We start from the raw sequence: 25,308 nt of genomic DNA on the forward strand, positions 1-25,308 counted from the left end.
GTTAAAAAGCCTACAACTAAGGGTTAAAAATAGACTTGTATCTGTTGGTACCTTCCAGTTCAGTGCTTGGTGAGACGAGGAATTCACTGAAGACTTTTCTGTTCCCTCCTTTGTCGCCAAAATGCACAACCATGGTGTTGTGACTCTATATATGCATCTACCTTGCTTGCTTTTCTGCCTGGGAAATGCAGTATGCAAAGAAAATTAGAATGCTTTACAAGTATGTAATGTCTTTGGAGCACTAAAAGGAGAACCACTACAGAGTGCTTTCTTCAAAAAGACACTGCTATTTTTGAAACGTTTTATACTGGAATGTGTTCTTGTTTCCCAGTGCAGTGCTGCTTTTGTTTTCTAAGTTTAGATTTAAATGAATTTATTGCTCAGCTTCTTGTATGAAATTTCTCAGCTATCTTTGCATATTATTGAAAGAAAATTGTATCTTACAGATTGCTTGAAAAATAAATCCGAAATCCTCTGTTTTATTGTCATGTCATCTTTACAGTCTAATGAGATGTATATGAATGGGGTTTGGAATTTTACGTAGATGGTTATATTGAAAAAGGTGTCTACAAATGGACTTCTCTGTGTGCATGAAATGCCTTTCATACTTCTCACTAGAATCACCAGAGAAGACCCTTCAAGGCTTGTTTTAAGCACCCACATTGACTACTCATCTATATGTTTATATACATGTATCTCTATCTAGACATCCTCTTCAGCTATAATCTTGAGATGTGGGCTTTTTAGCACATGTTCTGTGCTTGGGCACAAGGATAGCTACAGAATCAGAAAGCTACAGAACAGTAGATGGGGTCCCCAACATAAGAAGGTCATAGACCTGTTAGAATCCAAAGTCCAGAGGCCACGGGGCTGCTTAGGGAGCTGGAGCACCTCTCTTATGAAGACAGGATGAGAGACTTGGGCTTGTTCAGCCTGCAGAAGAGAAGTTAGCCTTCCAGTATGTAAAGGAGCTTACAAGAAAGCTGGAGAGGGACTTTTTACAAGGGCATGTAGTGACAGGACAAGGGGGAATGGCTTTAAACTCACGGGAGATTTACATTAGGTGTTAAGAAAAAATTCTTCACTGTGGGACACTGGCACAGGTTGCCCAGAGAAGCTGTGGCTGCCCCATCCCTCGAATTGTTCAAGGCCAAGCTGGATGGGCTTTGAGCAACCTGGTCTGGTGGAAGGTATCCCTGCCTGTGGCAGGAGGGCTGGAACTAGGTGATCTTTAAGGTCCCTCCCAACCCAAGCCATTCTATGATTTTATAATCATATCTCCCTGTGCCCCTGGAAGAGATGAAATCTTGGTGTCTCACTTGCCCATTTCAGCCCGAATTATCTCAGGATATCATGACAAACTGTGCAGGTAAAACATTGTGATGGAATGTTGCTAACTAGTTTGGTCAATGGATTTCCAAAGTCTGTACTAAGATCTTTAAGTAGTATCCTGTTGTACTGATTGCTGTGAGTTCATATGACTGTTGTTCATCATTTATTGATGACTTTTGTAAAGCTTTCCATAGGTGTTAAACCTCAACACCACAATCACTGACAAGTTGGTGATGTTAGTAGATTACTTTTCTTTTTTTAACTCTACTCACCTATGATTTCTTAGCAGGAATCTCACCAAGTTTTTCTTGGCACACATGATTTGTAAAAATACATAGTAATCTTAAACTGATGTTGTTTATTAATATCCCACTTCTTGCAGGAGATACATAACATCTTTTCCACACTTGACCCAGTTTGAAAAGGCAGGCTATGTGTCCTCTGAGTCTGTAGTTTGGATTACAAGAAAAAAAATTAATTAGAATATGGCTTTTGTCTGCGACAGGAACTGACACGCATTTATTAAAATCTGTAATCCATCATGGTTGAAGATTATAGAAGATTTTTTTTATGATTCTTATTTTTTTCTAGATCAGAACCAATATGTGTGAGTAAAGAGATTATCCTAAGCACTTATGTTTTAAATAACTTAGCATGCTGACAAGATGATGACTGTGATTACAAACATCTCTGGAAGAAACCTTGAATGACAGCTGATTCCTTGGATTATCATTTTAAAATGTCTGCAAAACATTTAGGTTGAAAGGAACAGTTATATCAAGATGGGATTTTAGGAAGGAGGATCTTTTTGCTTTTGGTCCACAGAGGCTTGGAAAACATCATAGAATTAACTGGCCTAAAAAAGACTTTGTGTATAGAACTCTATGAAACTCCAAATACATTAATAAAAGATATCAATAAAAAAAGCATGAAATTATCTGAGGCTAAAAGCCAGTTTTCTTAAAGAAAAGGCAGAAGTAGCACATGAGCATGAGTTTCTCTTGCTATGTACTGAAGAGCAGAAGTCTATACTAAGAAGATTATGGGATATGGTTTGAAATGGCCATAAGATCACAATTAACCTGTTGCATAAGGCACCCCTAGAGATTAGGAAAGGAAAAATTGTTTCTGTGGTTTTGGAAGGAGAAGGGGGAATTACATATTGTCGCTTTGTTTGCTAGCCTCAGTGTGCAAATGGAGGGTGTTGGCCAACCCAAGTGCTTACAGGAGGGGGTGAAGAAGCCCCAGGCCACCTAGAAAAAGAAGATATACCCTTCCTCAAAGACAAACTATTACACACCTTTGTACACACCAGCTTGGTGCCTGAAAGCTGTGAAGAATATGTATGTGTGATTCAACAGTCCTACAGAAACGTGTCATTCGGGAAAATGAGCCTGTTCTGTACATTTGTAACTCCTGCTGCCCCCAAACCAACACAAATACATTACAAAAAAAACTCTAGGTCCTATTCTTCAAAGGCATTTAACTTAGCTAGGGATACAATGTAAGTTCACTTGCACTTAGCTGTACCTCAGTCCCCTTCTGGAAGTGGGCTGAGACAGGAGAATTGCCCTGCATTCGGCACTGGTGAACAGGGAAGGGGAAGCCCCAGGGCCTCAAGTCCAATGGATTCAACCACTTCATAACCTCTGGGACTGCACTGCTGGGGTTATGAAGGGGAGTGGTCAAGTGGAAAAGAGAATTCAAGCACATTTACATGTTAATAAGCTTTACAAAACTAACTATACATTACATTGTTTTAATTGTTTTGTCCATATGATTATTTTTGCTTAAAGAATAATAGAGCAGGAAAAGTTCTGCTGAACTTTCTAGCTATTCTGTCATTCCTGCCATTCATAATGTATCAACATTATGAGGACTTTTTGAAGTTTCTACTGTTTAGATTCCTCTAACCCCAAATTTGTTTTGGCTTTGTCTCAGTTCCACTTATCCTCAGTTCTACACTGCTGAAGGGTTCTAGATCTATCTGCTGACATGATTTTTCATACACCCTTGCCTTAGGAATCAGTTGATTAAAATCTCCAAGCCTGCTTCAGGTCTTCTCTTCCCCTACCCTTAGTTTTTATCTAAGATATTGTCCATTAGTTTCTGTGGTGTTCTCGTCCAGAGCAGTATAATCTCTTCTATCAGTATTTCTACATAGCAACTGAAAAGTGAGAAAACAGTTACTCCAGGGCTGTGTTAAAACAAAGCTCTATTCTGCACCAGGCTCCTACCCTCCTCAGTGATGCAACATTCAGTACAATCAGCATCTTTTCTCTCCAGTTCAGAAGGTTAAAGAAAACAATTGAGCAACCAAGTTGAAACATTCTGCTTTTGCTCTTGCAGAGATTACCTGCTTAATTGCTTCCCAAAGTTTGTCTTTTGCTTTGCCGAAGGAGGCAGCAAAGAGCTCAGCACCTAAATGGAGGATCTGAAGCAAAGGCAGCATGGAGAAGTCTCGTGAGGGGACAATTAAAGCAATTTGGAGGCCTGGGACATCCCATTAACCTTGTGGGACCAGACAGGAGATGTGCAAGGAAAAGCTAAAATAAGAGCTAACGTGAACACCATGGCTAGGGGTGGAAGCAGAGGAGAGATTAAATAACAAAAGAGTTTTCCAAAAGCATCTTCTGAACTCACAGAGTCCATGGGAACAGCAGGTGTCTGCAGGTCAGCCTTGAGTCCTTGCTCTTGTAAGTAAAATCTCTCCTAGGTGACAGTGACGACTCCTTACTGTGTATGGAAGACTGCTAAGCACAGACTGGAATATTTATATTTATTTTTGTAATGCCATAGGTAAAAACAATTTAACAATGCCAAGTACAGGTGTTATTCTCATAAAAACTTCTCGTTTCAAAACGAATGATTTCTATTTCCCACAAAAAGTTAAAATCACATGCAGCTTTATGAAGATTAGTTGCTTAAGATGCACAATTATATATCAGAAGACTTTGTTAAAATAAAAACATACTGGACTACAGCATTTTAACAAGGCAATTACACAGAACTAGAAAACTGACTCTGTAGTAAAATATAAAAATCTACAATTATAAATATAAATTTGGTCCGTGGATCACTACAGAAGTAGCAGTATTTACAGTAAGTATCAGATTACTATTCTAAATCTCTAATTGAAGTCTTAAAATGTTGAATGTTATGGAGAACAGTATTTTATTTACATTCTACTATATTAAAAGTTATATTTCTAGCAAATGTAAATTGTTATAAATACAGCAAATCAATCAAATACTAAACCCATGACATGTTTGTAGTTGGGAATCCCTAACATCTATAAATATGATAATTTTAAGTTCAAAGTAAAGCCAGATAAATCAAAAACTAATACTGAAAAAACATACCACAATTCAATTCTTAGAAACACTGTAAAAGTCAATTAAGTTAGTCCAGACGTAACAACATATTACAAGAAATCTTCCAAGAAAAGGCACACATTGTTAATGATAAAAGTTCCACAGTAAAGTCATAGGTAACAGAAATGACTGAGCAACGGTTGGGATCTGGTTATAGATATAGTGACTGGACAGAGCCCTCCCCCCCCAGGTATAAAACTGAAAATAACAATGGTAAACTCCAGTTGCACCTGGTGTGACACAGGTATGTGTGTTTAATTTGATGTGTTAATTAAACTAAAGATTCTAAACTTTCAGCTGCATTTCCGTCAGGTAAAGCTGAGCCATTACTGTCCATAGATGCTGAAGGGTTTTCTTCTTGCCTTGTGCTGACAAGGCTGAGAATAGCTTTGTACAGAAACTGGTACTGTTCCTGGGGAAGAGAAGAGGATATAGTCAGTGTCTTGTCAGAGATAATGACACTAGATTATCTCCTAACACTGTTCCTCAAAATTAATTAACAGCTGATGTGTCAAGCTGTTAATGGACTGTGCTTCACAATTCACTGTGTTACTTAGCAGCTTTATTAATTTTCTGACTAATGTCTCCCCCTGTACATAATGCAAAGCACATTAAGGAACACAGTACAGGTAAGGGAGGAAACCAAGCTTTAAAAGGAATATTCTGCATTGAATCTGATCCTTGTTAAAGTCAACTGCAAAGTTCCCTTTAACTGAACAGGGTCAGGATTAGGGCTACTGCATGTCTGTGGGCTTTCCCCCCACCTTGAATATGATCTCATTTTTGCCCTCTGAATTCTATCCAGGCAGAATTTTTCTCTTTTTTATTTTTGGTACTTGCAGTTAGTGTTTATGTTTTTGAAGATCCTGCCAGGAAAAGGAGGTAGAAGAGAGATGAGACTTTGTGGGAAGATTCACTGAAGCCATTGCCTAGCTGGGTTCAGTGGGAAATGGGGAGCACCAAAGGTTAGCTGGCCTGCAGTGCGTGCTGGGAAGGGGGAAAGAGCAGTAGGCTCTGTGCAGGGAGAGCAAAGGCTGTGCTGCACCAGGTAACAGGGGATGCTCTGAAAGGGCAGGGGAGTATTTTCTGTTCATTGATGGACACATGAGGATAAAGAATTTCCATGATGGAAGGAGTGAGAAACAGTACAGCAGACTAACTAGAATGGGTTTTGGACTATAAAGCTGGACTAAGAGATATAGGGTAGGAAGAACAACAAATCTAAAATCTGCAGTAGCAGATGGGAAACTGGAAACCTGAGATACAGTGCCTAGGTAATTGCTGGGGCAAGAGCAGTGAAGGTCCTGATCGAGCTGCTGGGGTGGGAAGGGTTTCCATTTTCACTCCATTGTCCACCAGGCTCCTCAGTCTGGTCTAGCAGGGCAGGGAAAGGGGCGGACACATCTGTCAATCCCTGTCATGTCCTGCTTTTGCTGTCATTGCCTTTTTTTTTTTGTCAGAAATGTGATAACTCTAACCCTAGTTTCACTCTTAAAATGTCATGCTCACTCTTGAAATGTCATGCTCACTGTAGCTCTACAGCCATCAGATTTGTAGTGGGATGACAAAAGGGGCAGGGTTTGTAGTTTTTCATTTCTGTGAAGAAATTTTCATTTGTAGGACACTGACTTAGTGAGAAAGTCTCATTCATTGCACTTTTCAGGTTGTTTGCTTTGGCTGGTTTATTTTTTCTTTCTGTAAGCACAGTGACAACGGTGTCAAGTGACTGTTCACTGGATCATGAAATATCAAAGTCCACCCTGAAATGCAAAACTAGGGTAACTATGTCAGGGTCTATTTGGAGTAGGGATTTATTCCTGCTGAATAAAACCTTTATTTATATGACATAGTGCAGATCTTATGATGTCGGTGGCAGCTCTGCACATTTTGTATATGACCACTTGATAACCACTTGATGACCACTTCACAGGAAACACTTTGGTTGGGAATGAGCAGCAAGTTCAATACAGCACCTCTGGAAGACAGTTTTGATTAGTTCATGAAGAAATGAAGATGCCAGTGTTTCAGTAATGTTTCCTGAAGATTTAAGCATGCTAATAATACCGCATATAGGAAAAAGAGTATGCACTCATTTTACTTATTACTTACAATGTCTGTAAAGACTCCAGGCCTCATCAAATTGATCATCTTCGCTACCTGGTAAACATCCACTGAATTTTCATTTTCCAGTTGATGCATCAGCGTTGTTAATGCACAGAAAGTGCCTGCTGTCACCCCTCCGTGCCTTTGTAAAGTTAGAAACACAAACAAAACGCACACAAAAAATGAGTCTCTGGAAACTGGATCAAGTTTGTGCAGCTGGAGATCACACAAAATCCAGGGTAAACTGGTAAGATTAATTTCTGTCATTTGATCATTACACTTTCTGAAAGAGGCCTGCTAAGCAGTGCCTGAACACAACCTTTGCAGCACCTGGCTACAACTTCTGAAGAGTCTTTAAAAGCCAGTCTTAGAGTTATTTCCGTACAATCCTCTACTAAACAAATCCTGAAGGCCTCAGGTCCTTCAGTATTTCATTACTTTTGGCCATTATTAAACAGCTGGAGAAGAGTGAGGTACCTCATCTGAGTAGTCTAGCTTCTTTCAGTAAGAAACAATGAAGATCTGATTGATCTTCTTCCTCTCCAGTGCCCTACTTGACAATCACCCAGAGTATCAAAATGATAGAATTGAAAAGGGAACACTGAAGTGTGATAAAATAAAAATGCTTCTCTTACTAAAGCTGCTGAAACAGAAGCAGCAGCACTGCTGTTAGGAGCAGACTTTGTGCCTTGTTTCAGTGGCCTTCACTCTAAATGAGATGAAAGGATAGCTCTACAGGCAAAAAAGCATCAGAAGAAACTGAAAGCTGCAGTTCTTACTCATCATGTACAATCATGGGTCCATCACGGTTGGAAGTTTCCTCTTTGATGATGCTGATCAGTTCAAATGTTTTACTAATAGGACTATCAGGATTTGGCCATTTTGGACACTGAAAATGCCTCACTTCAAGTACATAGTCATCCTAAAAGGGTGAAAAAAGCATAAATCAATTTGGTAAAAGATTGACTGTCTTTATTCTTATCTTTCATCCCATTTCAGTCCAGATCCAGCTTACACATACAGAATTCCACTGCTGTGGAGGTCAGACTACCTAGTCCCCTTGTCACCACACCCACATTACCTATAGAGGTTTCTCCCTGGGTGTTTCAAAGGTATGGAATTTTATCACTCACATACATTGAAAAATGTAACAAAATGTAGGCATTACCTTTAACAAATCAAGTCCTGAGTTACGTGTTTATGACTGTGTTACCTGTGTAGCTTCTAAAATAAAGTCTTGGATTATGAGCTTCTCCTCATTAGACAAACACTTGTGTTCTTCAGCAATCATCGTAACTTTGAAGGTCTCACAGTTTATAGGTTCATCTTTGTTTGGCCAGTATACAAATTCATCTTCAGCCTCCAGGAAAAGAAAAAAGAAACAAACAAGAAAAAAGTAAGTAATGTTGAGCTCTTAAAATCAAACTTCATCCAACAGAACAAATAATAAGTAATCAGTGCAGTCAGCTAGATTTAAATTGACAAGAATTTGAGTGGGATTACAGGCATCACAGGTTTTCAGACACCTCTGTAGTGATGCTGACCAGGAGACCATTGTATTGTATGGAGATAGCGACTCACATAACCTACATGTGCTGTGCCGTGCCGCATGTCCAGCCTGGCCTTCAGGCTGTGTTGTGCTGCCCACAGCCCACAGTCACAGGATAAACCCAGCTTGTGGTTTGTAATGTGGGAGCCCGTCGGCAGCTCCCACTGTACTGATGAGTACACCACTTGCATGGCCTTGAGATTATCTAAAAGTGCAGTAAGAAGCACTCAAGAGAACAACCTGCCTGTTTGACAGCAGAAATGATAAACAGAGTCATTTTCTTTTATGAAAATCCTCTAATAGCTTGAATGACCAAAATGGGGGTAACCCTTCCATGGATGACAGCTGCATGGTACGATGTACCCTGCTAAGAGACCTATTCAATTCACAGCTTGGAGTTCCCCTCATCTATCTGATGTGATGTAAGTTTACCTCTCCTTTATAGTGTTAGCTCTAATAAGTAGCATTTTAAATGATTCTTTACATGGTCTGAGTGCCTTTCTTATTTGCCTCCTGGCAAAACAACCTCCCTTATCACAAGGGCTAACTTAAAAATATGTCTTAGTTGTACATGTTTTTCCAATCATGAAAGATTCTCCAACACATGGCTTTCCTCCAAACTCATTACCAAACATGTCCTTTCACACCTCAAGATTGCTCTAAGTACCAATCTAAAAGCTCTCAAGATATTCCTGCATTTCTAGTAACTGCAAAACATACTAATTTGTATTTAAATTACACATGCAGGATGAAAATGTGTTTCCTTTGCTGTTTAGAGTCAGATAAAACCCAGTTAAATATTTGTTTGCAACTTTAGGAGGTGAGCAAGAGAATCATAGAATCATTTAGGTTGGAAAAGACCTTTAAGATCATCAAGTCCAACCATTAACCTAGCACTGGCAAATTCACCGGTAAATCATGTTCCTAAGTGCCATATCTACATGTCTTTAAACACCTCCAGAAATGGTGACTCAATCACTTCCCTGGGCAGCCTGACAACCCTTTTGGTGAATACATTTTTCTAATATCCAATCTAAACCTCTCCTGGCACAGCTTGAGGCTGTTTCCTCTTGTCTTCGCTTGTTATTCTGGAGAAGAGACTGACACTCATCTCGCTACAACCTCCTTTTAGGCAGTTGTGGAGAGTGATAGGGTCTTCCCTGAGCATCTTTTTCTCCAGGCTAAACATCCCCAGTTCCCTCAGACACTTCTCACAGTATCACAGTATGCTAGAGATTGGAAGGGACCTCAAAAGATCATCTAGTCCAATCCCCCTGCCGGAGCAGGAACACCTAGATAAGGTTACACAGGAATGTGTCCAGGTGAGTTTTGAATGTCTCCAGAGAAGGAGACTCCACAACCTCCCTGGGCAGCCTGTTCCAGTGTTCCGTCACCCTCACTGAGAAGAAGTTTCTTCTCAAGTTTAAGTGGAACCTCTTGTGTTCCAGTTTGTACCCATTACCCCTTGTCCTATCATTGTTTGCCACTGAGTAGAGCCTGGCTCCATCCTTGTGACACTCCCCGTTTATATATTTATAGACACTTATAAGGTCACCCCTCAGTCTCCTCTTCTCCAAACTATAGAGACCCAGCTCCCTCAGTCTTTCCTCATAAGGGAGATGCTCCACTCCCTTAATCATCTCCGTTGCCCTGCGCTGGACTATCTCCAGCAGGTCCCTGTCCTTCTTGAACTGAGGGGCCCAGAACTGGACACAGTATTCCAGATGCGGTCTCACCAGGGCAGAGTAGAGGGGAAGGACTCACAGGACTTGTGCTCCAGACACTTCACCAGCTTCACTGATCATCTCTGAACATGCTCCAGCACCTCAGTATCCTTCTTGTAGTGAGGGGCCCAGAACTGAACACAGGATTCAAGGTGCAGCCTCACCAGTGCTGAGTACAGGGGGATGATCACTGCCCTGGCCCTGCTGGCCACACTACACCTGATACAAGCCAAGATGCTGTTGGCTTTTTGGCTTCCTGGGCACAAGCTGGCTCATGTTCAGCTGCTGTCGGCCAACACGTCTAGGTTCTTCTCCACCAAGCACCTTTCCAGCTGCTCTTCCCCAAGCCTGTAGCATTGCATGGGGTTGTTGTGACCCAGGTGCGGGACCTAGCACTTTGCCTTGTTGAATCTCATACAACTAGCCTTGGCCCACTGATCCAGCCTGTCCAGATCCCCCTGCAGAGCCTTCCTACCCTCCAGCAGATCAACACTTCTACCAGCTTGGTGTCGTCTGCAAACTCACTAGTGTGCACTCAATCCACCTGTCCAGATCATTGATAAAGATATTAAAGAATTGGCCCCAGTACTGAGCCCTGGGGAACACCTCTTGTGACTGGCACCAACTGGATTTAACTCCATTCACCACCTCTCCTTGGGCTCTGCCATCCAGACAGTTTTTTGACATTGCTCCCGGCCCTGCCCAGGTCCCATCAGCCACTGTTGTGTAAGAAACAACCTCATATTTCTCCCCTTACCTAGTAAAGGCTGAAGAAGACATATTACAACTGAAGTAAAAGTAGAACTCAGTGAAAACCAAACTTGCACAACAGACACTTCTGCTGTTTGACTCTTTTTATAAATTATACAGGAATGATTCAATACTTTCTTGTGCCAGATCTGCCCAGACAAGGATCACCAGATTTCCAGTAGATGATTTGGAGATTTTATACTCAGTGCAATATAATTAATGTATAATTTTTTCTTTCTTTTTTAAATCCAAGGTATTGCCTCTTGTTCTGCGCATTTCAAAATGGCAACACTAATAACATTCATACGTAAAATGATAACAATCAATCAGCCACAAAACTTACCATATTCTGGCTGTCAGGAAGCATGACTATTAGCTGGGCATTATGGTCCCATATCATTCTCCAGAAATCCTTGATAGTGTGTAGTAAGGGATGCTGGGTAATAATGAATTCATTACTTTGATAATAACCCTGCAAAACGAACATCAACAGACTCAGAACTGATGCCCAACTATTAACATTGAAAGGAGATTTCTAGTGGACAGAGCCAGAAGCCTATAAAATAAATTACAGCATCATGCCTCCTTTGACTTCCTGCAAATATCAGAAGAATATAAAACTTCCAATGCAGTGTTTTCCAGATGAAAAGAATAAATTAAATCACACCAAAATATTTTTTAAAACTCAAAGAAAGTTGATTTAAAAAAAAAAGACAAATCAGTGGAGATTTGAGCAGCAAACTCGGAATGAGAACACAGCTCATACACACATGATAATTGTTCTACATGAGCCACAGCTCCAGAGAAGTTGGAAACCTGAAACAAATTAAAAAATACTTGAAAGATCTGCAAAGCTCCCAGGGGGGTCTCTTAATTTGTGCAGATGTCCCAGATCAACTTCTTACCAGGAAAGAAGTTGATAGAGAATTCCTTTGCACTAATGCACCTGATGAAAGATCATGCATGCAAAGCACAGCAGGGAGTTTTCCCATTTCTTTCCTGAATGTCCAGGAAGCACTTATTCCTCCCTCTCAGCTAATGAAGGGGAAAAGTGTTGAAGAAAACCCAGGGAACAAAAAGATAATGGAAAGCTGATGAGCTATGCTGCCTTGGGCTGTGCCAGTTGCAAAAACTCTGTGAGATGATCAGGTCCGAAGGCAAGCCACAGCATAGCCATTAAGAACTAATTTGTTAATTAACACTTTCATTTCACCTCTGAAGATTCTTCCAGAGTTGGCATTCAGCTTTATCTGCTTTTAAAACTATGACAGGATTTCTGGTTCTACAGATCATTGAAGTGTAATGCATTTAACCAAGCTTAAAACCAGTAAAAACAGTAATAATAATTCCTGGGGGAGTAACTCATTCAGGCAGAGCGAATAATGAAAGAAAGGAGCTTTCAAAATCAGGACTGTGCTACCCAAACTTAGACATGTGGCAGCTCTGAAAACAGCTATACAATGGGACAATGTTTTCACCAATACAGTTAACTGACTTACCATAATATAAGAAGCATTGATGTAGTCTGTCCCTTCACCAGACAGTGATGAGATACCCACTCTAGATCTTTCCACTGTAAGAAACAAAAGTCATGATCTAGTATGGATGTTGTTATGACTCAGATATTACAACAATTATCTCACCTGTCTCATAATAATGATAACACTAAGCTCCATCAATCAGGATAAAGTGTTATTCAGCCATGTATTTTGTTTTCCTATGTGCAGTAATTAAATAACTTATTCATTAAAAGTACTTTACAGAACACTGCTGTGCACCAATGCAGTTGTTTTCAGTTCTTGCTGAGGAAAGATTAAAGTCTTGACACATACACATCATGGTTCATAAATATTTTGCCATGCAAAGAGAAGCTGATTTGAACAAGCTTACCAGGAATGATGGATGAAGTTCGGTTCTTTTCTCGGTTGCACTGTTTGAGTGCAGTTGAATAATCACACTGCTGTGTGTTAGACTGGCTCAGTAACTGAAACAATGAAGTTAAACAAAAAAAACCCCATCAGGTAACTGTACAAAAACCCACTCCTTCATTAGCTGGATTTAAAGGGTGCATGTATTGCAGGTTGGCTGTCTCTAAGCTTTACGTATGTAGCTATCTGGCTAAACTACTTAGCAAATCATAAGAATATTTTTTTCTTCACTGTTTTATCAGTTCAAATGATTTTTGAGCCCTAGATTGATATGTATGTCTTTGAAGGAAATCCTGCTTTATGTTTTCCATAACCAGCCCCTCAGTGCTTGTTGCCACCCTGGTGTCATTTCCATTTTGCCTGCATAGCTATTTGTGTAACTTCAGATTGTCTTGGAGAACGGTAAATGTCTGTGCAGAAAAATCTGCATTGCTGTGAATGTAGTATTAACTCGTTGTGTGAGGCACCTCTAGATATCTCAAATCTCAGTTATGAGCTTCCCAATTTTCTCTCCAAACCTGTAAGAGGAAAATAGGATGTGGGGAATGTCTTACTGACTTACATGTTTCAACTAATACAATTCAAATAGACAAGAGTATGAGAATGAATACATATATACACCAAAATGCTATATACATACTGCTTAGGCATGAAGTAGGCTTGGAAAGCATGCTTTTCCTAGGCTTTTTTTTTTTTTTATTTTGCTTGCTAGTAAAATAAACTGAATTAATCAGAATGCTCAAAATAATTTGAGAGACTTCTCTGTGATGTTTTGGGCTGGGCATGTGTAGCTTTCAGAAGCTGCCTGCGCTGGAAAAACAGACAGCAAAACAGGGAAGTTCCATAAAAATGAGTGAGACCAGAATTTTGTTTCATCTAAACCAGTTCTTCAGTAAAACAAGACTCCACATTTTTTTATTATTCTAATAATTTTAGCTTGCAAAGGAAAATGAGATTAAATGAGACATATTCCTTTCTGATAACATTTAAGCTCTTGAAATTGGAGCTAAATGGCTCCTGCAATTTGCACTGCACACTTTATGCTTACATATATTTACAAACTCTATTTGTGTCTGTGTTTTATTCTTTCATCTGTATAGGAAGGGTGGGATGCTTATTTCCCAAAGCACATCACAGCTGACATAAGAGGCTCTCCTTTTCCCTAGGAAAAAGTACTGCAACACGATTGGATCATTCAAGCCACAATGGCAGGAAAGTATGAAATCCTTCAGTCTGTTGTTCCTCTTCTGTTACTCTGTACTGTTCATTATCTTGAAGAAATACGAGTTATTATGTGTGCGTGGCCAAAATACATCAGAAAATAGTAATATTGTTCGTAGCCTCATTATGTACTGATATTATCTACAGACTTATCTGCTTAAGTTCTTTACTAATGATCAAATAGATTATTGTAGAAAGGGTACACGTTGTCCCACGCTATCCTCCTTAGAACCGAAATCCTTAGAGAGAAAGGTTCTAATAATTAATTTCCTGTAAAATTACGGAGACTAAAGTTTGTTTTACCATATAATCTGGAAAACATTTAAGTGTGTTTTGCTTCTCTGGATTCAAATTCATCTGAAAAGGTAGGATTTTCTGTGTTTCCTCTATAAAGGACCCAGGGAGCGAGCCAGACTTCTCATTCTCCCCACAAGTCTCTCATAGACTCTGGGCTGTTCCCGAGTCTGCTCTTTTTCTGGGTTGCCAGAGTGTTCACGTATTGTCTGCTGAGGTGAAGTCTCTCTTCAAACCAGAGCTGTATGCTGAGGGGAATATATTGATTGATCAATATAGTTCATGACATTTTTTGCCAGAATGACAACTTTCCAGACTTTTGTTTCTGACAACTTTCCAGACTTTTGTTTCACCTTTGGGATCTTTGCGCAAAGATGTAGCTAGGTTTTTCAAAATCTACATACAGGCCTATTTTTCATGCTTTTTTTTTTTTAATTCCTTCTTTAAGAATATGCAAATAATTACTTTGTCCCAACTGACTGCATGCATTTGTTAAATTGCTCTGAATTTAGGCTCAGCAGTTGAATTTTAGATAAAGAAAGGTCATAAAAGTTGTGTTGAGGGACCTACATTTCTAAGTCATTCAAGCTTGAAAGCCTAAAGCTTTTCACATTGCTATCTGGGAGAGCTCACCTTGAATTGTTTCTCCAGCCTGGTCTTTCCTGTTGGTCCAGGTATTAAGAGGGCATTAACATAGGCATGAATGTGAGTCTCAAGGACTTCAGTTTCTTTACTGAGTATCGCTTCAACCAATGCATCGTGAATGAAGATGTACTGCTCCTAGGAAAATTATAACAAACATCTGAGCTCTAATTATTTTCGGGTTCCTCTGGACACCTCTGGCTGAGCTGCCACTTCTGATGCTGTCAGTACCTCTTCGCAGCGTGATGTTCTGAGTTTTCTCAGAAGTGATCCTCTACAGTGAAGGCTGCCCCTCTGCAGTGGCAGTACACATTTACAAGCACATTTGAACTACACATGCAATGTATATATGATATGATACTAAATCCCCACCACCTGTGGTATCTCATATTCAGAGAAGAGAGTTAAAAACGCGAGCATAGCCTTGAGTCAAGTTTCAAGCCAGCTTGTTACGTGATTCTCCTGCCTTTCTTGCAATAGTGACCACTCCCACTTCCTACTGCTATCCTCCATTTTCTCTCTCATATCCTTTGGAGCAAGTGCCCATGCTGCTGTTGATTACCTTTTTATCTACTGAAAGGCACTGGGGAATTTAACCATCTGTCTTTGAAACCTGAAATAGATTTTCAAATTCCCGGCTGTTGCCCTTATTGTTTTCTTATGGTCTTTCACTATTCTCTATACAATCTTCAGTTTAAAGCAGCTATAATCTTCTGTCTGAAACAGTTTTTTTTCTCTACTTTTTATTGCCTAATATCAACTGTTTGATCAGGTTCAGTGAAGATCTGAACACCTAATGATGGTGCTTCCTTAAAAGAGTCTATGACAAAAAGGTACTCCCTGCCAAGAAAGTGCTGCTGTGGGAAGCATAACTTAAACAGACTTTTTCTTTACCAAGTTCTCCTAAATAAACAGAGAAGAGTCCATAGACTGGTAATTTCTAGTGCACTGCTCTAAGCGAGCCTAGAAGAATGCCTCTATAAACACGAGGGAAGCAAAAGGGAAAGTCCAGTCTGCTGACTGGTTGCCAGTCTGTCTGGTGATGCCAAAAAGAGGACTGTATCATCTCTCCCCCTGCAAACAGAAATCGTCTGTAATAGTCTCTTGCTATATGTATTTCATTCTTACCTCAGTCTGCACCAAGTAGTTCCTTTGGGTACGTATGTGTTTTAAGAATCCAAATATGTTGACTGTCCCTTCCTGCTGAATTTGCTGCAGCATGCTGTCTAACACTATGTATGTGCCTGTCCTTCCAACACCAGCACTACAAAACAAAAAAACAGTCTTGAGCCTGAAGTAAAACAATCATGAATATAACTGTTTCATTTACACAGCTTTTTCAACAAACTGGTGCGTAAGCAAGATTTTCCTCTACAAATCATTTTATTGTGTGATATACTGTGCTAAAACTTCAAGAATGGTAATGAAGAAAAATCTTGAAAACTCAACTTTTTCTGTGCAAGAACAGATCTAAGATAATTTTCTCAAATGATTTTTAAAGTACCAATTGAAATAATCAAAATCAATTGAATAATTGAAACTAAGGGGTTTCCTGCAGGTCTGCAATTTCCAGGCTTCTGATATTCTTTAGGATACTTTGTCAAATATATCTAGAAAGGGTGGCATATGCCAGCAGCATCTGGGCACAGTTAATATGCTCATGCTGCTCTATGCTGGAACACACATCACTTTAAAGGGAAAGTTGCATTATGACTCCCACTACAGATGTAGGAGATTTCAAAGACTCCAGACTGAGGAAAAGCTCAGGAAGTGGCAGAGCTGCTGAAGGTGCACCCATGAAAGAAAAAGCTTAGTGCTCTTTAGACACAGCTGGCATGGCAAGGTATGGTTGAAACCCTTCTTAAAATGATGCATAAGCAAGGGTTAATCAGCTCACTCCTGTTATGAACTCTGACTCATTTAGCATTAAAATGGTTGTACTGTAAAATTAAAATGCAACTTTTTCTTTCATAAAATATCTGGGTAGGGACTGCAAGGTCAAGAAGTCATTTCTTATCTAGATATATATAGGAATTAGTCAGTTGTAATTTCCCTCTAAGTTATGACGAAACATATGTGTATTGGTACATGTAACTTGACAGCAACACAGTGCTGGGTCTGTATGGTCCCTTACAGGCAGATCCAAGCTCAGGCTGTACATGCTAAATAGGTCATCTAATTTCTTCCACAGAGAAGACCCATACCACAGAGGTGGCAAAAAGCATGGGTAATGTGAGCTCAGATTGCAGTAATAAACTGTCTAAATAAATGTGATATAAAACTGAAAGGTCCATGTTATTAACACTCTATTAGATGCAAAAAAGGATGAAGATTACCAGATACCATCTGTACTTGTTATGAAAGACTGAATGTGAAAAGTACCAAAGCATAAAAATAGCTAAAAAATGTTTCATGAAGTTTATCATCTGTGTCCTCCATATAGCCTGTAAAGACAAGTGAAAGTTGCACTTCTAACATGAGATAACTCCTTTGAGATTCCATAGTACATGGGGACAGGTGAACTAAAAGCTGGATAAAACTGCCTACATAGACAGAGATGAGCTGTATCTATATATAGGTCTGACTGAAGCCACACAACTTACCACTGTTCACTTTTTAAGAACTGAATTGAATTGACTTATAATGTATTGCTGATCTGTCAACTCACTGACATAGATCTCAGACTTGGCATTTTGGGGAAACTCTTAGTTTGAACTTCCCAAGAACAGGCAGGATGTAGATAGCAGCAGAACAACCAAAATGTGGAATTTTCACTTTCCAAGCTAAAACCAGATTTCAATCAGATTAGATCATCCCAGAAATAAAATATCTTCATTTGCAGCATTTGTGAGACGACTTTACCTGTTGGCTTCCTCAGAGTCAGCTCCAGAAGGACAGAATTCATGAGGAGGTTCTCTTTCCAAATGTTCCATCAAAGGTGAGGTACTACAGTGGAAAACCAGAACCTGCTTATATATTTTAGAATAACCCGGTCCTTCACGGGCATTGTGGAGTCATTCCAGGCCCTACAAGCCCTTTTTAACCAATTTTCCCTGAGCTGCCCAGTTTTAGTGAGCACTGACAGAACACCTGCCTGCACACTGCGGCACATGCAGACCTCAAACCGTTCCCCAGAATGCTCCTCCATTGCAAATCACTGCTAGAGCGTAGAGTAATGTTAAAAACAGCAGAGTTGAAGTTCAGCCAGGAATAGAGTAAGTCTTCTTTTGTGGACAGAGCTCCTCTTAGGATTACAGAGTATCCCTGCACCAAAGAAAGCATGAGCCAAAAACATCCTAACTCACTTACAGAAATTAAACAATTACTGCTATATCTGCATCTGGTAAGCTCACAGCAGTCAAGAGGGTAGTATAGAAATGTGCAAAAAGGTAAAAACAAAAGCATTTAAAAAAAAAAAAAGAAAAAAGAACATAGTGCAGAGCAGCAGCATCTTGTTTATGGAGATATATAGAAATAGCACAGACAGTTGATTAGTTGGCCTTACCAAGGATAGAAATATCAGCTAAGGAATTAATCTTATTCCGTCAGGAACTGTTAAATGTGAGAGTGAAATTTTGCTTAACCCACCATGGAAAAATTCTTTTTTCTGCAAAACAAAAGCAGAGTGAACCTTATAGCAGTAAAAACCACACCTGCAATGAACCACAACAGGCCCGACAGCGTGGCGCTTGGCATGCGATGCCTTCCGCACGAAGGTGAGAACGGGCAGCGTGTATTCTGGGACACCCATGTCAGGCCACTGAGTATAATGGTATTGAGTTACTATACGTCCACTAGACCTCCCTTTCTGGGAACCCTGCAGGAGGAAAATAATTCCATATGTAAGCAGACCACATCTCCTCATAACTTGGCAATATTTCCATACCCATTAGTTCCTGAATTAGTCATGTCCTAATTTAGTTAGTATCATGCCACCTAGCTGAAAATTCCACCTTTCAAAGAGAAGAGGAAGGACCAGTGCCTTCTGTCACATCAGCTTGCCCACAGAATGGAAAAATGACCTGGCACTGTCCCTTAGAAAGCCATAGAGAAAGGTTAAGAACACTAGAGGGCCTACAAATTACAGCTGCTCTTGAGAGTCTCCTGCTATTTCTGCCAATCTGCTCCTGTGCTAGGTGGACAGAAATCATCTCACCCAGCTTCAGTGACCTACAAGGGAAGCAGGCTTGTGCAGACTGCTTTTCTAAGTTCCCTCCCTCAGTGACAGCTCAGATGCAGGGATACCTTCAGAGAGCAGGTCATCTTGTTCAAAGACTGGTTTCTAAAATAGGCAGAATGAACTACTTGACAGTAAGTGCTGTACATTATGCAATAATTGTACAGGGAGGCTGAGAGACTACATGTCTTACGTTTAGGAGGCTGAAATAAATGAAACTTTCAGTATTCCCCTCAAAGCAGCCAGTGTCACACTGCTGAGCTGAAAGCATGCTGGTTCTGATTATAATAAAACAAGGTGTGGATCCACCTGTCCTTGAAAAGGAAAATGGATATGAGATGGATAATTTAATTCACACTACATTTTCTGCTAGTTGCTCTCTTTCTGAAAATGTACCCTTCTGCTCACCAGGCAGGCAAAGGCCACATCAGCTCTCCAATGTGATCACTGATTTACCCTGATGGTCCTACACTGCACCAGTATCACAGGCCAGAGACTTCTCAGTTTGTTGATCTGGTCAAATTGACAAGCATCTTGGCTGGTTGAGACCTACAGAATTCAGCTTTACGTATACAACATAAAAGAGCTGCCAACTGCCTTAAAAAGTATTCCGAGTGACACTCCCTTTTGCCTACAGGATGCTACAAACCTTTTTGATCTTCGTGTTTCTGAGAGTAAAATTCCTCACAGTGTAATAGGCAAGTACATGAACACTCTTTTGAGTTACCAAGAAGTTCCCATATTCTTCACTACCTTCAGCAGGCCAGTACTGGTCACATTTTCTCTGTTAGAAAGCAAATGAAAAACAGAGAAAAAGACAAAGGAAATAAAATGTCAAACTAGCAAGCTGAAATGTTCAAATTTCAAAGCACAGTCAAACACACAAACATATAGGGACTCTCAATATACTCAGTTTGTAAGCCATGATCTTCAGTACAAGGGAACAAATAACGTGCATTTATGTTGTGCTTTAAGGATCGATGGCTGTGCAAAGATGTTCTTTATTTGGAATACACTAAAAAAGAGAGGCTTAAATCATACTATCAGAGTTAAAGGGCTCTAGTATAGTGGAACTTGCCATTCTACAGGCACCCTGAAATCTAAACAAAACCCTCAGATAATCTATAGGAAAAATCAGAATATATTCAAATCAGCGGGGTTGTATGTGGGGTTTGGTTGGCTCATAGCATGGGCAGAGGATACTTTTATCTTCTCAGCAAGGGTAAGAGTGAGTTTGTGTGTGCCAGCATACAGAGAGTTTGATGTCTAGTCTTTTGGTTGTGTAGAAGTATAACCTTCTCTCAGAATACTACAAGAGTATGTTTCTATAGCATGGTATTATAAATGAAGTGGTACTCCCAGTGTGGCCCTTGTCTGCATTTGCTGTCTCTGTATCACCAATAGATGCTGAGTAGGTCATATGACAAAACTTACATGCATTTTAGGCATTGCTGCCAATGTGTGGCAAATGTGATGCAATGTATCCTTATGTGACTCGAAGGTACATGTATACTCCCATCACATAACTGGAGAAACACACATCCTGTGACGGGGTTTGACCTCATTTTGTCTCACTGCACAAAGGTGTATCTAGTCATCTAGTCATGTAGTAGGAAAAGAACTGTGGGTCCTATGGGATGTTAACAGGGAGCAGCCAGTGAATATCCAGAAAATATCACCTAAACTACAGCCTTCTCCTTTCCAAGCTCTAAGGCACCTCTGAGAAAAAGAATGATACAAGAGCAGATTGTTAGCAGAATGTGGCACAAGGTCCACAGTCTGGCCACTCCTAAATACATACAAGAAGTCTTTTTTCAGCATAAGACTTTTTTTTTTTTTAGCTAGAATATGGTATTTTCAAGACTTGTTGACAGTTGAGTTTAAATATTTTCTTTAGTTCATACTACAAATCCTCACCTTTATACTTTTATATTGTAGCACAAGGAACTACTAGAGAGTGTGGTTTTTGCTCAGTAAATGCCTAAACTGGATTTTTAAAAGAGAGAAAGGAGTCAGCTAGAGGTAGATCTATCAATATCAGAGAAATAGTAATAGACAAAGGTACTCATACCCTTCCTTTCTCAACAAGATTAGTTATCATCACAATAACTTCTATGTTATGTTCCCATATCATTCTCCAGAAATCTTCTGCTGTCGATTTTAGTGGCCCTTGAGCTGCAATGTAGGCTTTTGGCTTGTTGTAACCCTGAATGGAAATACAACAAATGACACTTGTCAAATCACAGTCCATGAGCAAAGGGAGGTTGGGAGAAGTATGTGACTTTTTATGTATCTATTTTTAAACAATCTCAAAAGCTTTTAAGTACTTTTGAACTTATAACTATCCAAATTGCAGAAACCCATATGACATATGAATGCAACTGTTATGTCAATGTTTATCATTCCAACAAATAGGATATATATTCAACTGCCTGTGTTTTGCCAGAATGTTGACATGATAGTGATTAAGAGACATCTGTTATGATAGGGGGTTAAAAAAATGAAACAAAATCATTCACATGTAATTTGCTTGGTAATGAAAACTGAATAAATGTTAGGACAGTGAGGCTTGCAGCCAAATAGCATCTTCTTCTCATGAGATTATCTCAGGCAGAAGAATTAACCATTTACCAAGTATATATAAAAGAACATTCAGATGCAAAATGCTTCTGAAATGACTCACATCTTACAGAACAGTTTTTTTTCACAAAACTTTTCACTAAGCTGCAGCTGCTACAAGATCAAGATACATTCAAGAAAGAATGGGACTTTTACCTGTGCTTTAACACTGTAGGCTTAACATAGATCATTAAAGCTTTGTGGTTTTTTTTTTTAATAAAATCTGTAAAATTGTGATACTTCTTTTTTTATTAAGTTTGTTCACGGCCATGCATCAGTTTTTACAGAAAAGTCTACAGATGAATAAGCTGGCAGACAGAAAAAGGCACTTACATCAACATAGTTGGCATTAATGTAATCAGTCAGTTTTCCATCCTTTTCTGCAAGCTGTGTTAATTTAACCCTAGTGTGATCATCTGGAGTAAAACAAGAGAGAAAATGAGCATAGTTTTCTGCAAGAGTTATATTCTTTCTATAACATATCTTTTTAAAAATACTGGAATGGATTTTTACAATACATAAGACTCAGACATTGAGGATTACATGCACAAACATCCTGTGCATAGGTATGAATCAGATTCAACAGTCAAGTTTGCAGAAAGACAAACTAATGAATCCAAGGATTCAAAAGATTCACCAAAATGATCAAGTGCCCAGAGACAATATCTTCAAAGAGAGAACAACAAAACTGAATAGATGTGCTTCAGAGAAGAAATATCTGGGATAGCAAAGAAGCGTGATGCTATGGGAAAATATGATCTGGTTAATGAAGCTGAACTTTTACATTACGGCAAGGCACAACACTACATAAAATCAGTACATTTATAGTTACATTTACAGTTATATTTGACAGTAAATATATCCAGGAATTGTGAAAGCTCCTAGACAAGATAAGCCATCATTATTCCAGCTCAAAGATGTATTAATTTTGGCAACAAAACCCACAGCTTCTTTGGCTTTATAATGGCATTATAACGAAATCTGTTTGGGTCATCACAGAAAACACCAATACGTCTTGCTAACACATGCTCATCAAAGCAGCAGAACAGCAGAGGCACTAACTTGGAGAGATGTGAAATCTCATGCTAATTCTCCCCAGGCTTTTTTTTCTGAACAGTAGCTAGAGCTTTCAGTGTATACTGTTTATTTCTTTAAAATACCAAGTGAACCATTTACTTACAAGCAACAATGTTTATGTATCGATTCTTATTCTTGTTGTCTGGGTGATTAGAGCTGTCTGATGTAATACCTAGATCTACAGTACAGCTCTGGATTTCCTGAAATAAAAAGAATAAAATGTATGTCATGCTTTAATGAGCATTAAGATACATAAACTGTCTTAAAATACAGTAAGTCAGCACAAAAAGAACCACAACCTTATACCCAATTATCTATGAAATTTTACAACTATTTCATTGCTAAAAAAAAAAAAAAATGCAGTGAAATAATTCCTTACCTGATAAAACTCTTTCAGTGTCTAATGAGGGAATGAATGCAAGAAAAGTAAAAAAAAAATCAAATTCCACAGCACAGAACAGATGGATAAAAGTGTTTATATAAATTACAACTACTATATGGAAAACAGTTATGGTCATGCAATATATATCTCCATAATAACAACAAAGCTTAACATTCTGATGTAACTCTTAAAGGGAACAAGAGACAATTTTCCTGTTAAAATAGTGGCATCTGGTTTCCTATCTTTAGCTTTAATGTTAGACCTTAGGCTGGTGAAAGCTTAGACATCTGAGCAACATCACTGACTTTTAGCCAGATTATCTATCTATCTATTTTATTGTTCATTGGATTTGTTACTGGTCCTTATAACTGCATTAGTTTCTCCGGAGAGTGCTGTTGCTCTCTTCGCATTCAACTGTAAAACCATCTCTGGAACAGGACAGCTGCTGCTCAGCCAGCCCTATGGTACTCTAGTGAAGGACAGCATTACAACCCTCAGTCTGACAGCAGTTTCTCAGTGAACCCAGTGCTTTTATAAAGAGAGAGATAGGCTTGAAAAGACAGGCACAAAGTCTGTGAGACTCACAAAATAATTGATTTTCTGTTATTGGTTTATTTAACTGACAGGAAACTCAAGGCCCACATTGTTAAGTAGGAAATACGTTGTCATTGTTAAAAGTACTGTAATAATGTTTCCCAACACTTTTTAAAGATTTATTTTAACATTAATCACCTTCAGCTATTTAAATATACATATATATGAGAAAAGTGGATTCCAGTCTGAAAATTAGCTTTAAAATATGAGTTATTTTATAATAATACAAATAAGAAACCTGAAACACCCCTGTACTCTCCAAATGTATGCTGACTCTGTAAAGACAGTGACTCTATTTCAATTTTTCTGTATCTTCTAAGAAGTTCTTTATCAGTAGAGAAAAGACCAGGACACTAATTCTGGGACAGTCTGTAAAGCTGAAAAGGATCTCCAAGAAATGATGAGGACACTGAGATTTCTGAAACAGCTAAGCTTGAAATATTTCAGTTGGTGTAAGCGTAGGTCAGTGAGAGGCAGTATATTTGGTCTTTGGATCACTGCTGTAATTTAGGAAAGGAACAATTTCAGTTAAAAAAAAAAAACAATTTAGGATGAACAATTTGATTTTTGTACTGCTGTTCTCACTTATGATGAAAGAAGCTCGTTACCATTGTATTTACACACAGTCTTTTAACATCTGCTCTTGTGAAGAGCCAGTCTAGCTGGAGCCCAGTCCTGCCAGTGTGTATGCACATGCACAACATGTCCTGGACATTCACAAGTATTTACAAGTTTGGTCCCACAATCAAGTGGATATTCTTAATGTTAAATGAATTGGATAAGAAACGCTGATGAAGAAGGCTGGGCAAATGACACGGAATTTTTGGTCCATTAGATGGTAATACATTGGCTGAGGAAGCAAAAGCAAAACCAGCAGATAGGAATTTTTTTGTTTTCAGTATTGTTTTTGCAGCAGGAATGTTACAATCATAGTTTAATAGAGATGACTTAAAAACTTGTTTCCATCCCAAATGACTGATCTTGTTAGAAATCACTTGTCACAAATTCTAATAATACATTTTCAATTACAGTTTATAATGTTTATTACAGGGAGTTATAATGTTTATTTTATGTGACCTTTAGTTACAACATACCTAGCTTTAAATTGCTTGCAATGCATATGAATGTGAAAAACAATGAAGCTCATTAGTTACATACAGTGATAGTAATATTAAATGATGAGAGCACGCTTCAGAATTTTGAAATACCTCTTATGAACCATATACTTTAGAAAGGAACCGTAAACTGCTATATATGAAGACTACATTTGCTCCCCTGTTAATCAGAAGTCTTGCCATAAGAACTTATTATTATTCCTTTTTTTTTTCCCTCTGTAAATAGAACAAGCAAATGTGGGTAGCTTCTGCAAAATTCAATTGGCATTAGTGTTGGAAAACCTTTAGATCTATGACTGTATCTGATAAACCATACAGATTGCATTATCTTTTCACAGGTTATTCATACAGTACTTTACTATTTTATCACAGGGATAAACATTCCCATTTGCATCCCAGTCCTGTCAGCTTTTATAAATCTCCCTAG

At 38.9% G+C, this 25,308-nt stretch overlaps 1 protein-coding gene across 1 annotated transcript in view; it reads right to left on the minus strand.

Moving 5' to 3' along the window:
• Positions 1–4,097: 4,097 nt before the first annotated feature.
• Positions 4,098–25,308, minus strand: part of PTPRZ1 (protein tyrosine phosphatase receptor type Z1) — a 66,271-nt gene continuing 45,060 nt past the window's right edge. The window contains exons 14-29 of the mRNA XM_057415799.1: positions 23,170–23,190; positions 22,894–22,990; positions 22,047–22,129; positions 21,166–21,300; positions 19,744–19,878; positions 18,571–18,734; positions 17,780–17,863; positions 16,046–16,181; positions 14,909–15,055; positions 12,723–12,816; positions 12,332–12,405; positions 11,176–11,304; positions 8,023–8,169; positions 7,589–7,731; positions 6,816–6,951; positions 4,098–5,118 (exon numbers count right to left, since the gene is read on the minus strand). Coding sequence (XP_057271782.1) covers positions 4,978–5,118; positions 6,816–6,951; positions 7,589–7,731; positions 8,023–8,169; positions 11,176–11,304; positions 12,332–12,405; positions 12,723–12,816; positions 14,909–15,055; positions 16,046–16,181; positions 17,780–17,863; positions 18,571–18,734; positions 19,744–19,878; positions 21,166–21,300; positions 22,047–22,129; positions 22,894–22,990; positions 23,170–23,190 — 1,866 coding nt within the window. The 3' untranslated portion in view covers positions 4,098–4,977. The remainder of the gene's footprint in view (positions 5,119–6,815; positions 6,952–7,588; positions 7,732–8,022; positions 8,170–11,175; positions 11,305–12,331; positions 12,406–12,722; positions 12,817–14,908; positions 15,056–16,045; positions 16,182–17,779; positions 17,864–18,570; positions 18,735–19,743; positions 19,879–21,165; positions 21,301–22,046; positions 22,130–22,893; positions 22,991–23,169; positions 23,191–25,308) is intronic.

This window comes from Pezoporus wallicus, unplaced genomic scaffold (genome assembly GCF_028554395.1).
Source record: "Pezoporus wallicus isolate ANWC-B61680 ecotype Strahan unplaced genomic scaffold, APGP_CSIRO_Pwel_v1 contig_6966, whole genome shotgun sequence".
NCBI lineage: Eukaryota > Metazoa > Chordata > Aves > Psittaciformes > Psittacidae > Pezoporus > Pezoporus wallicus.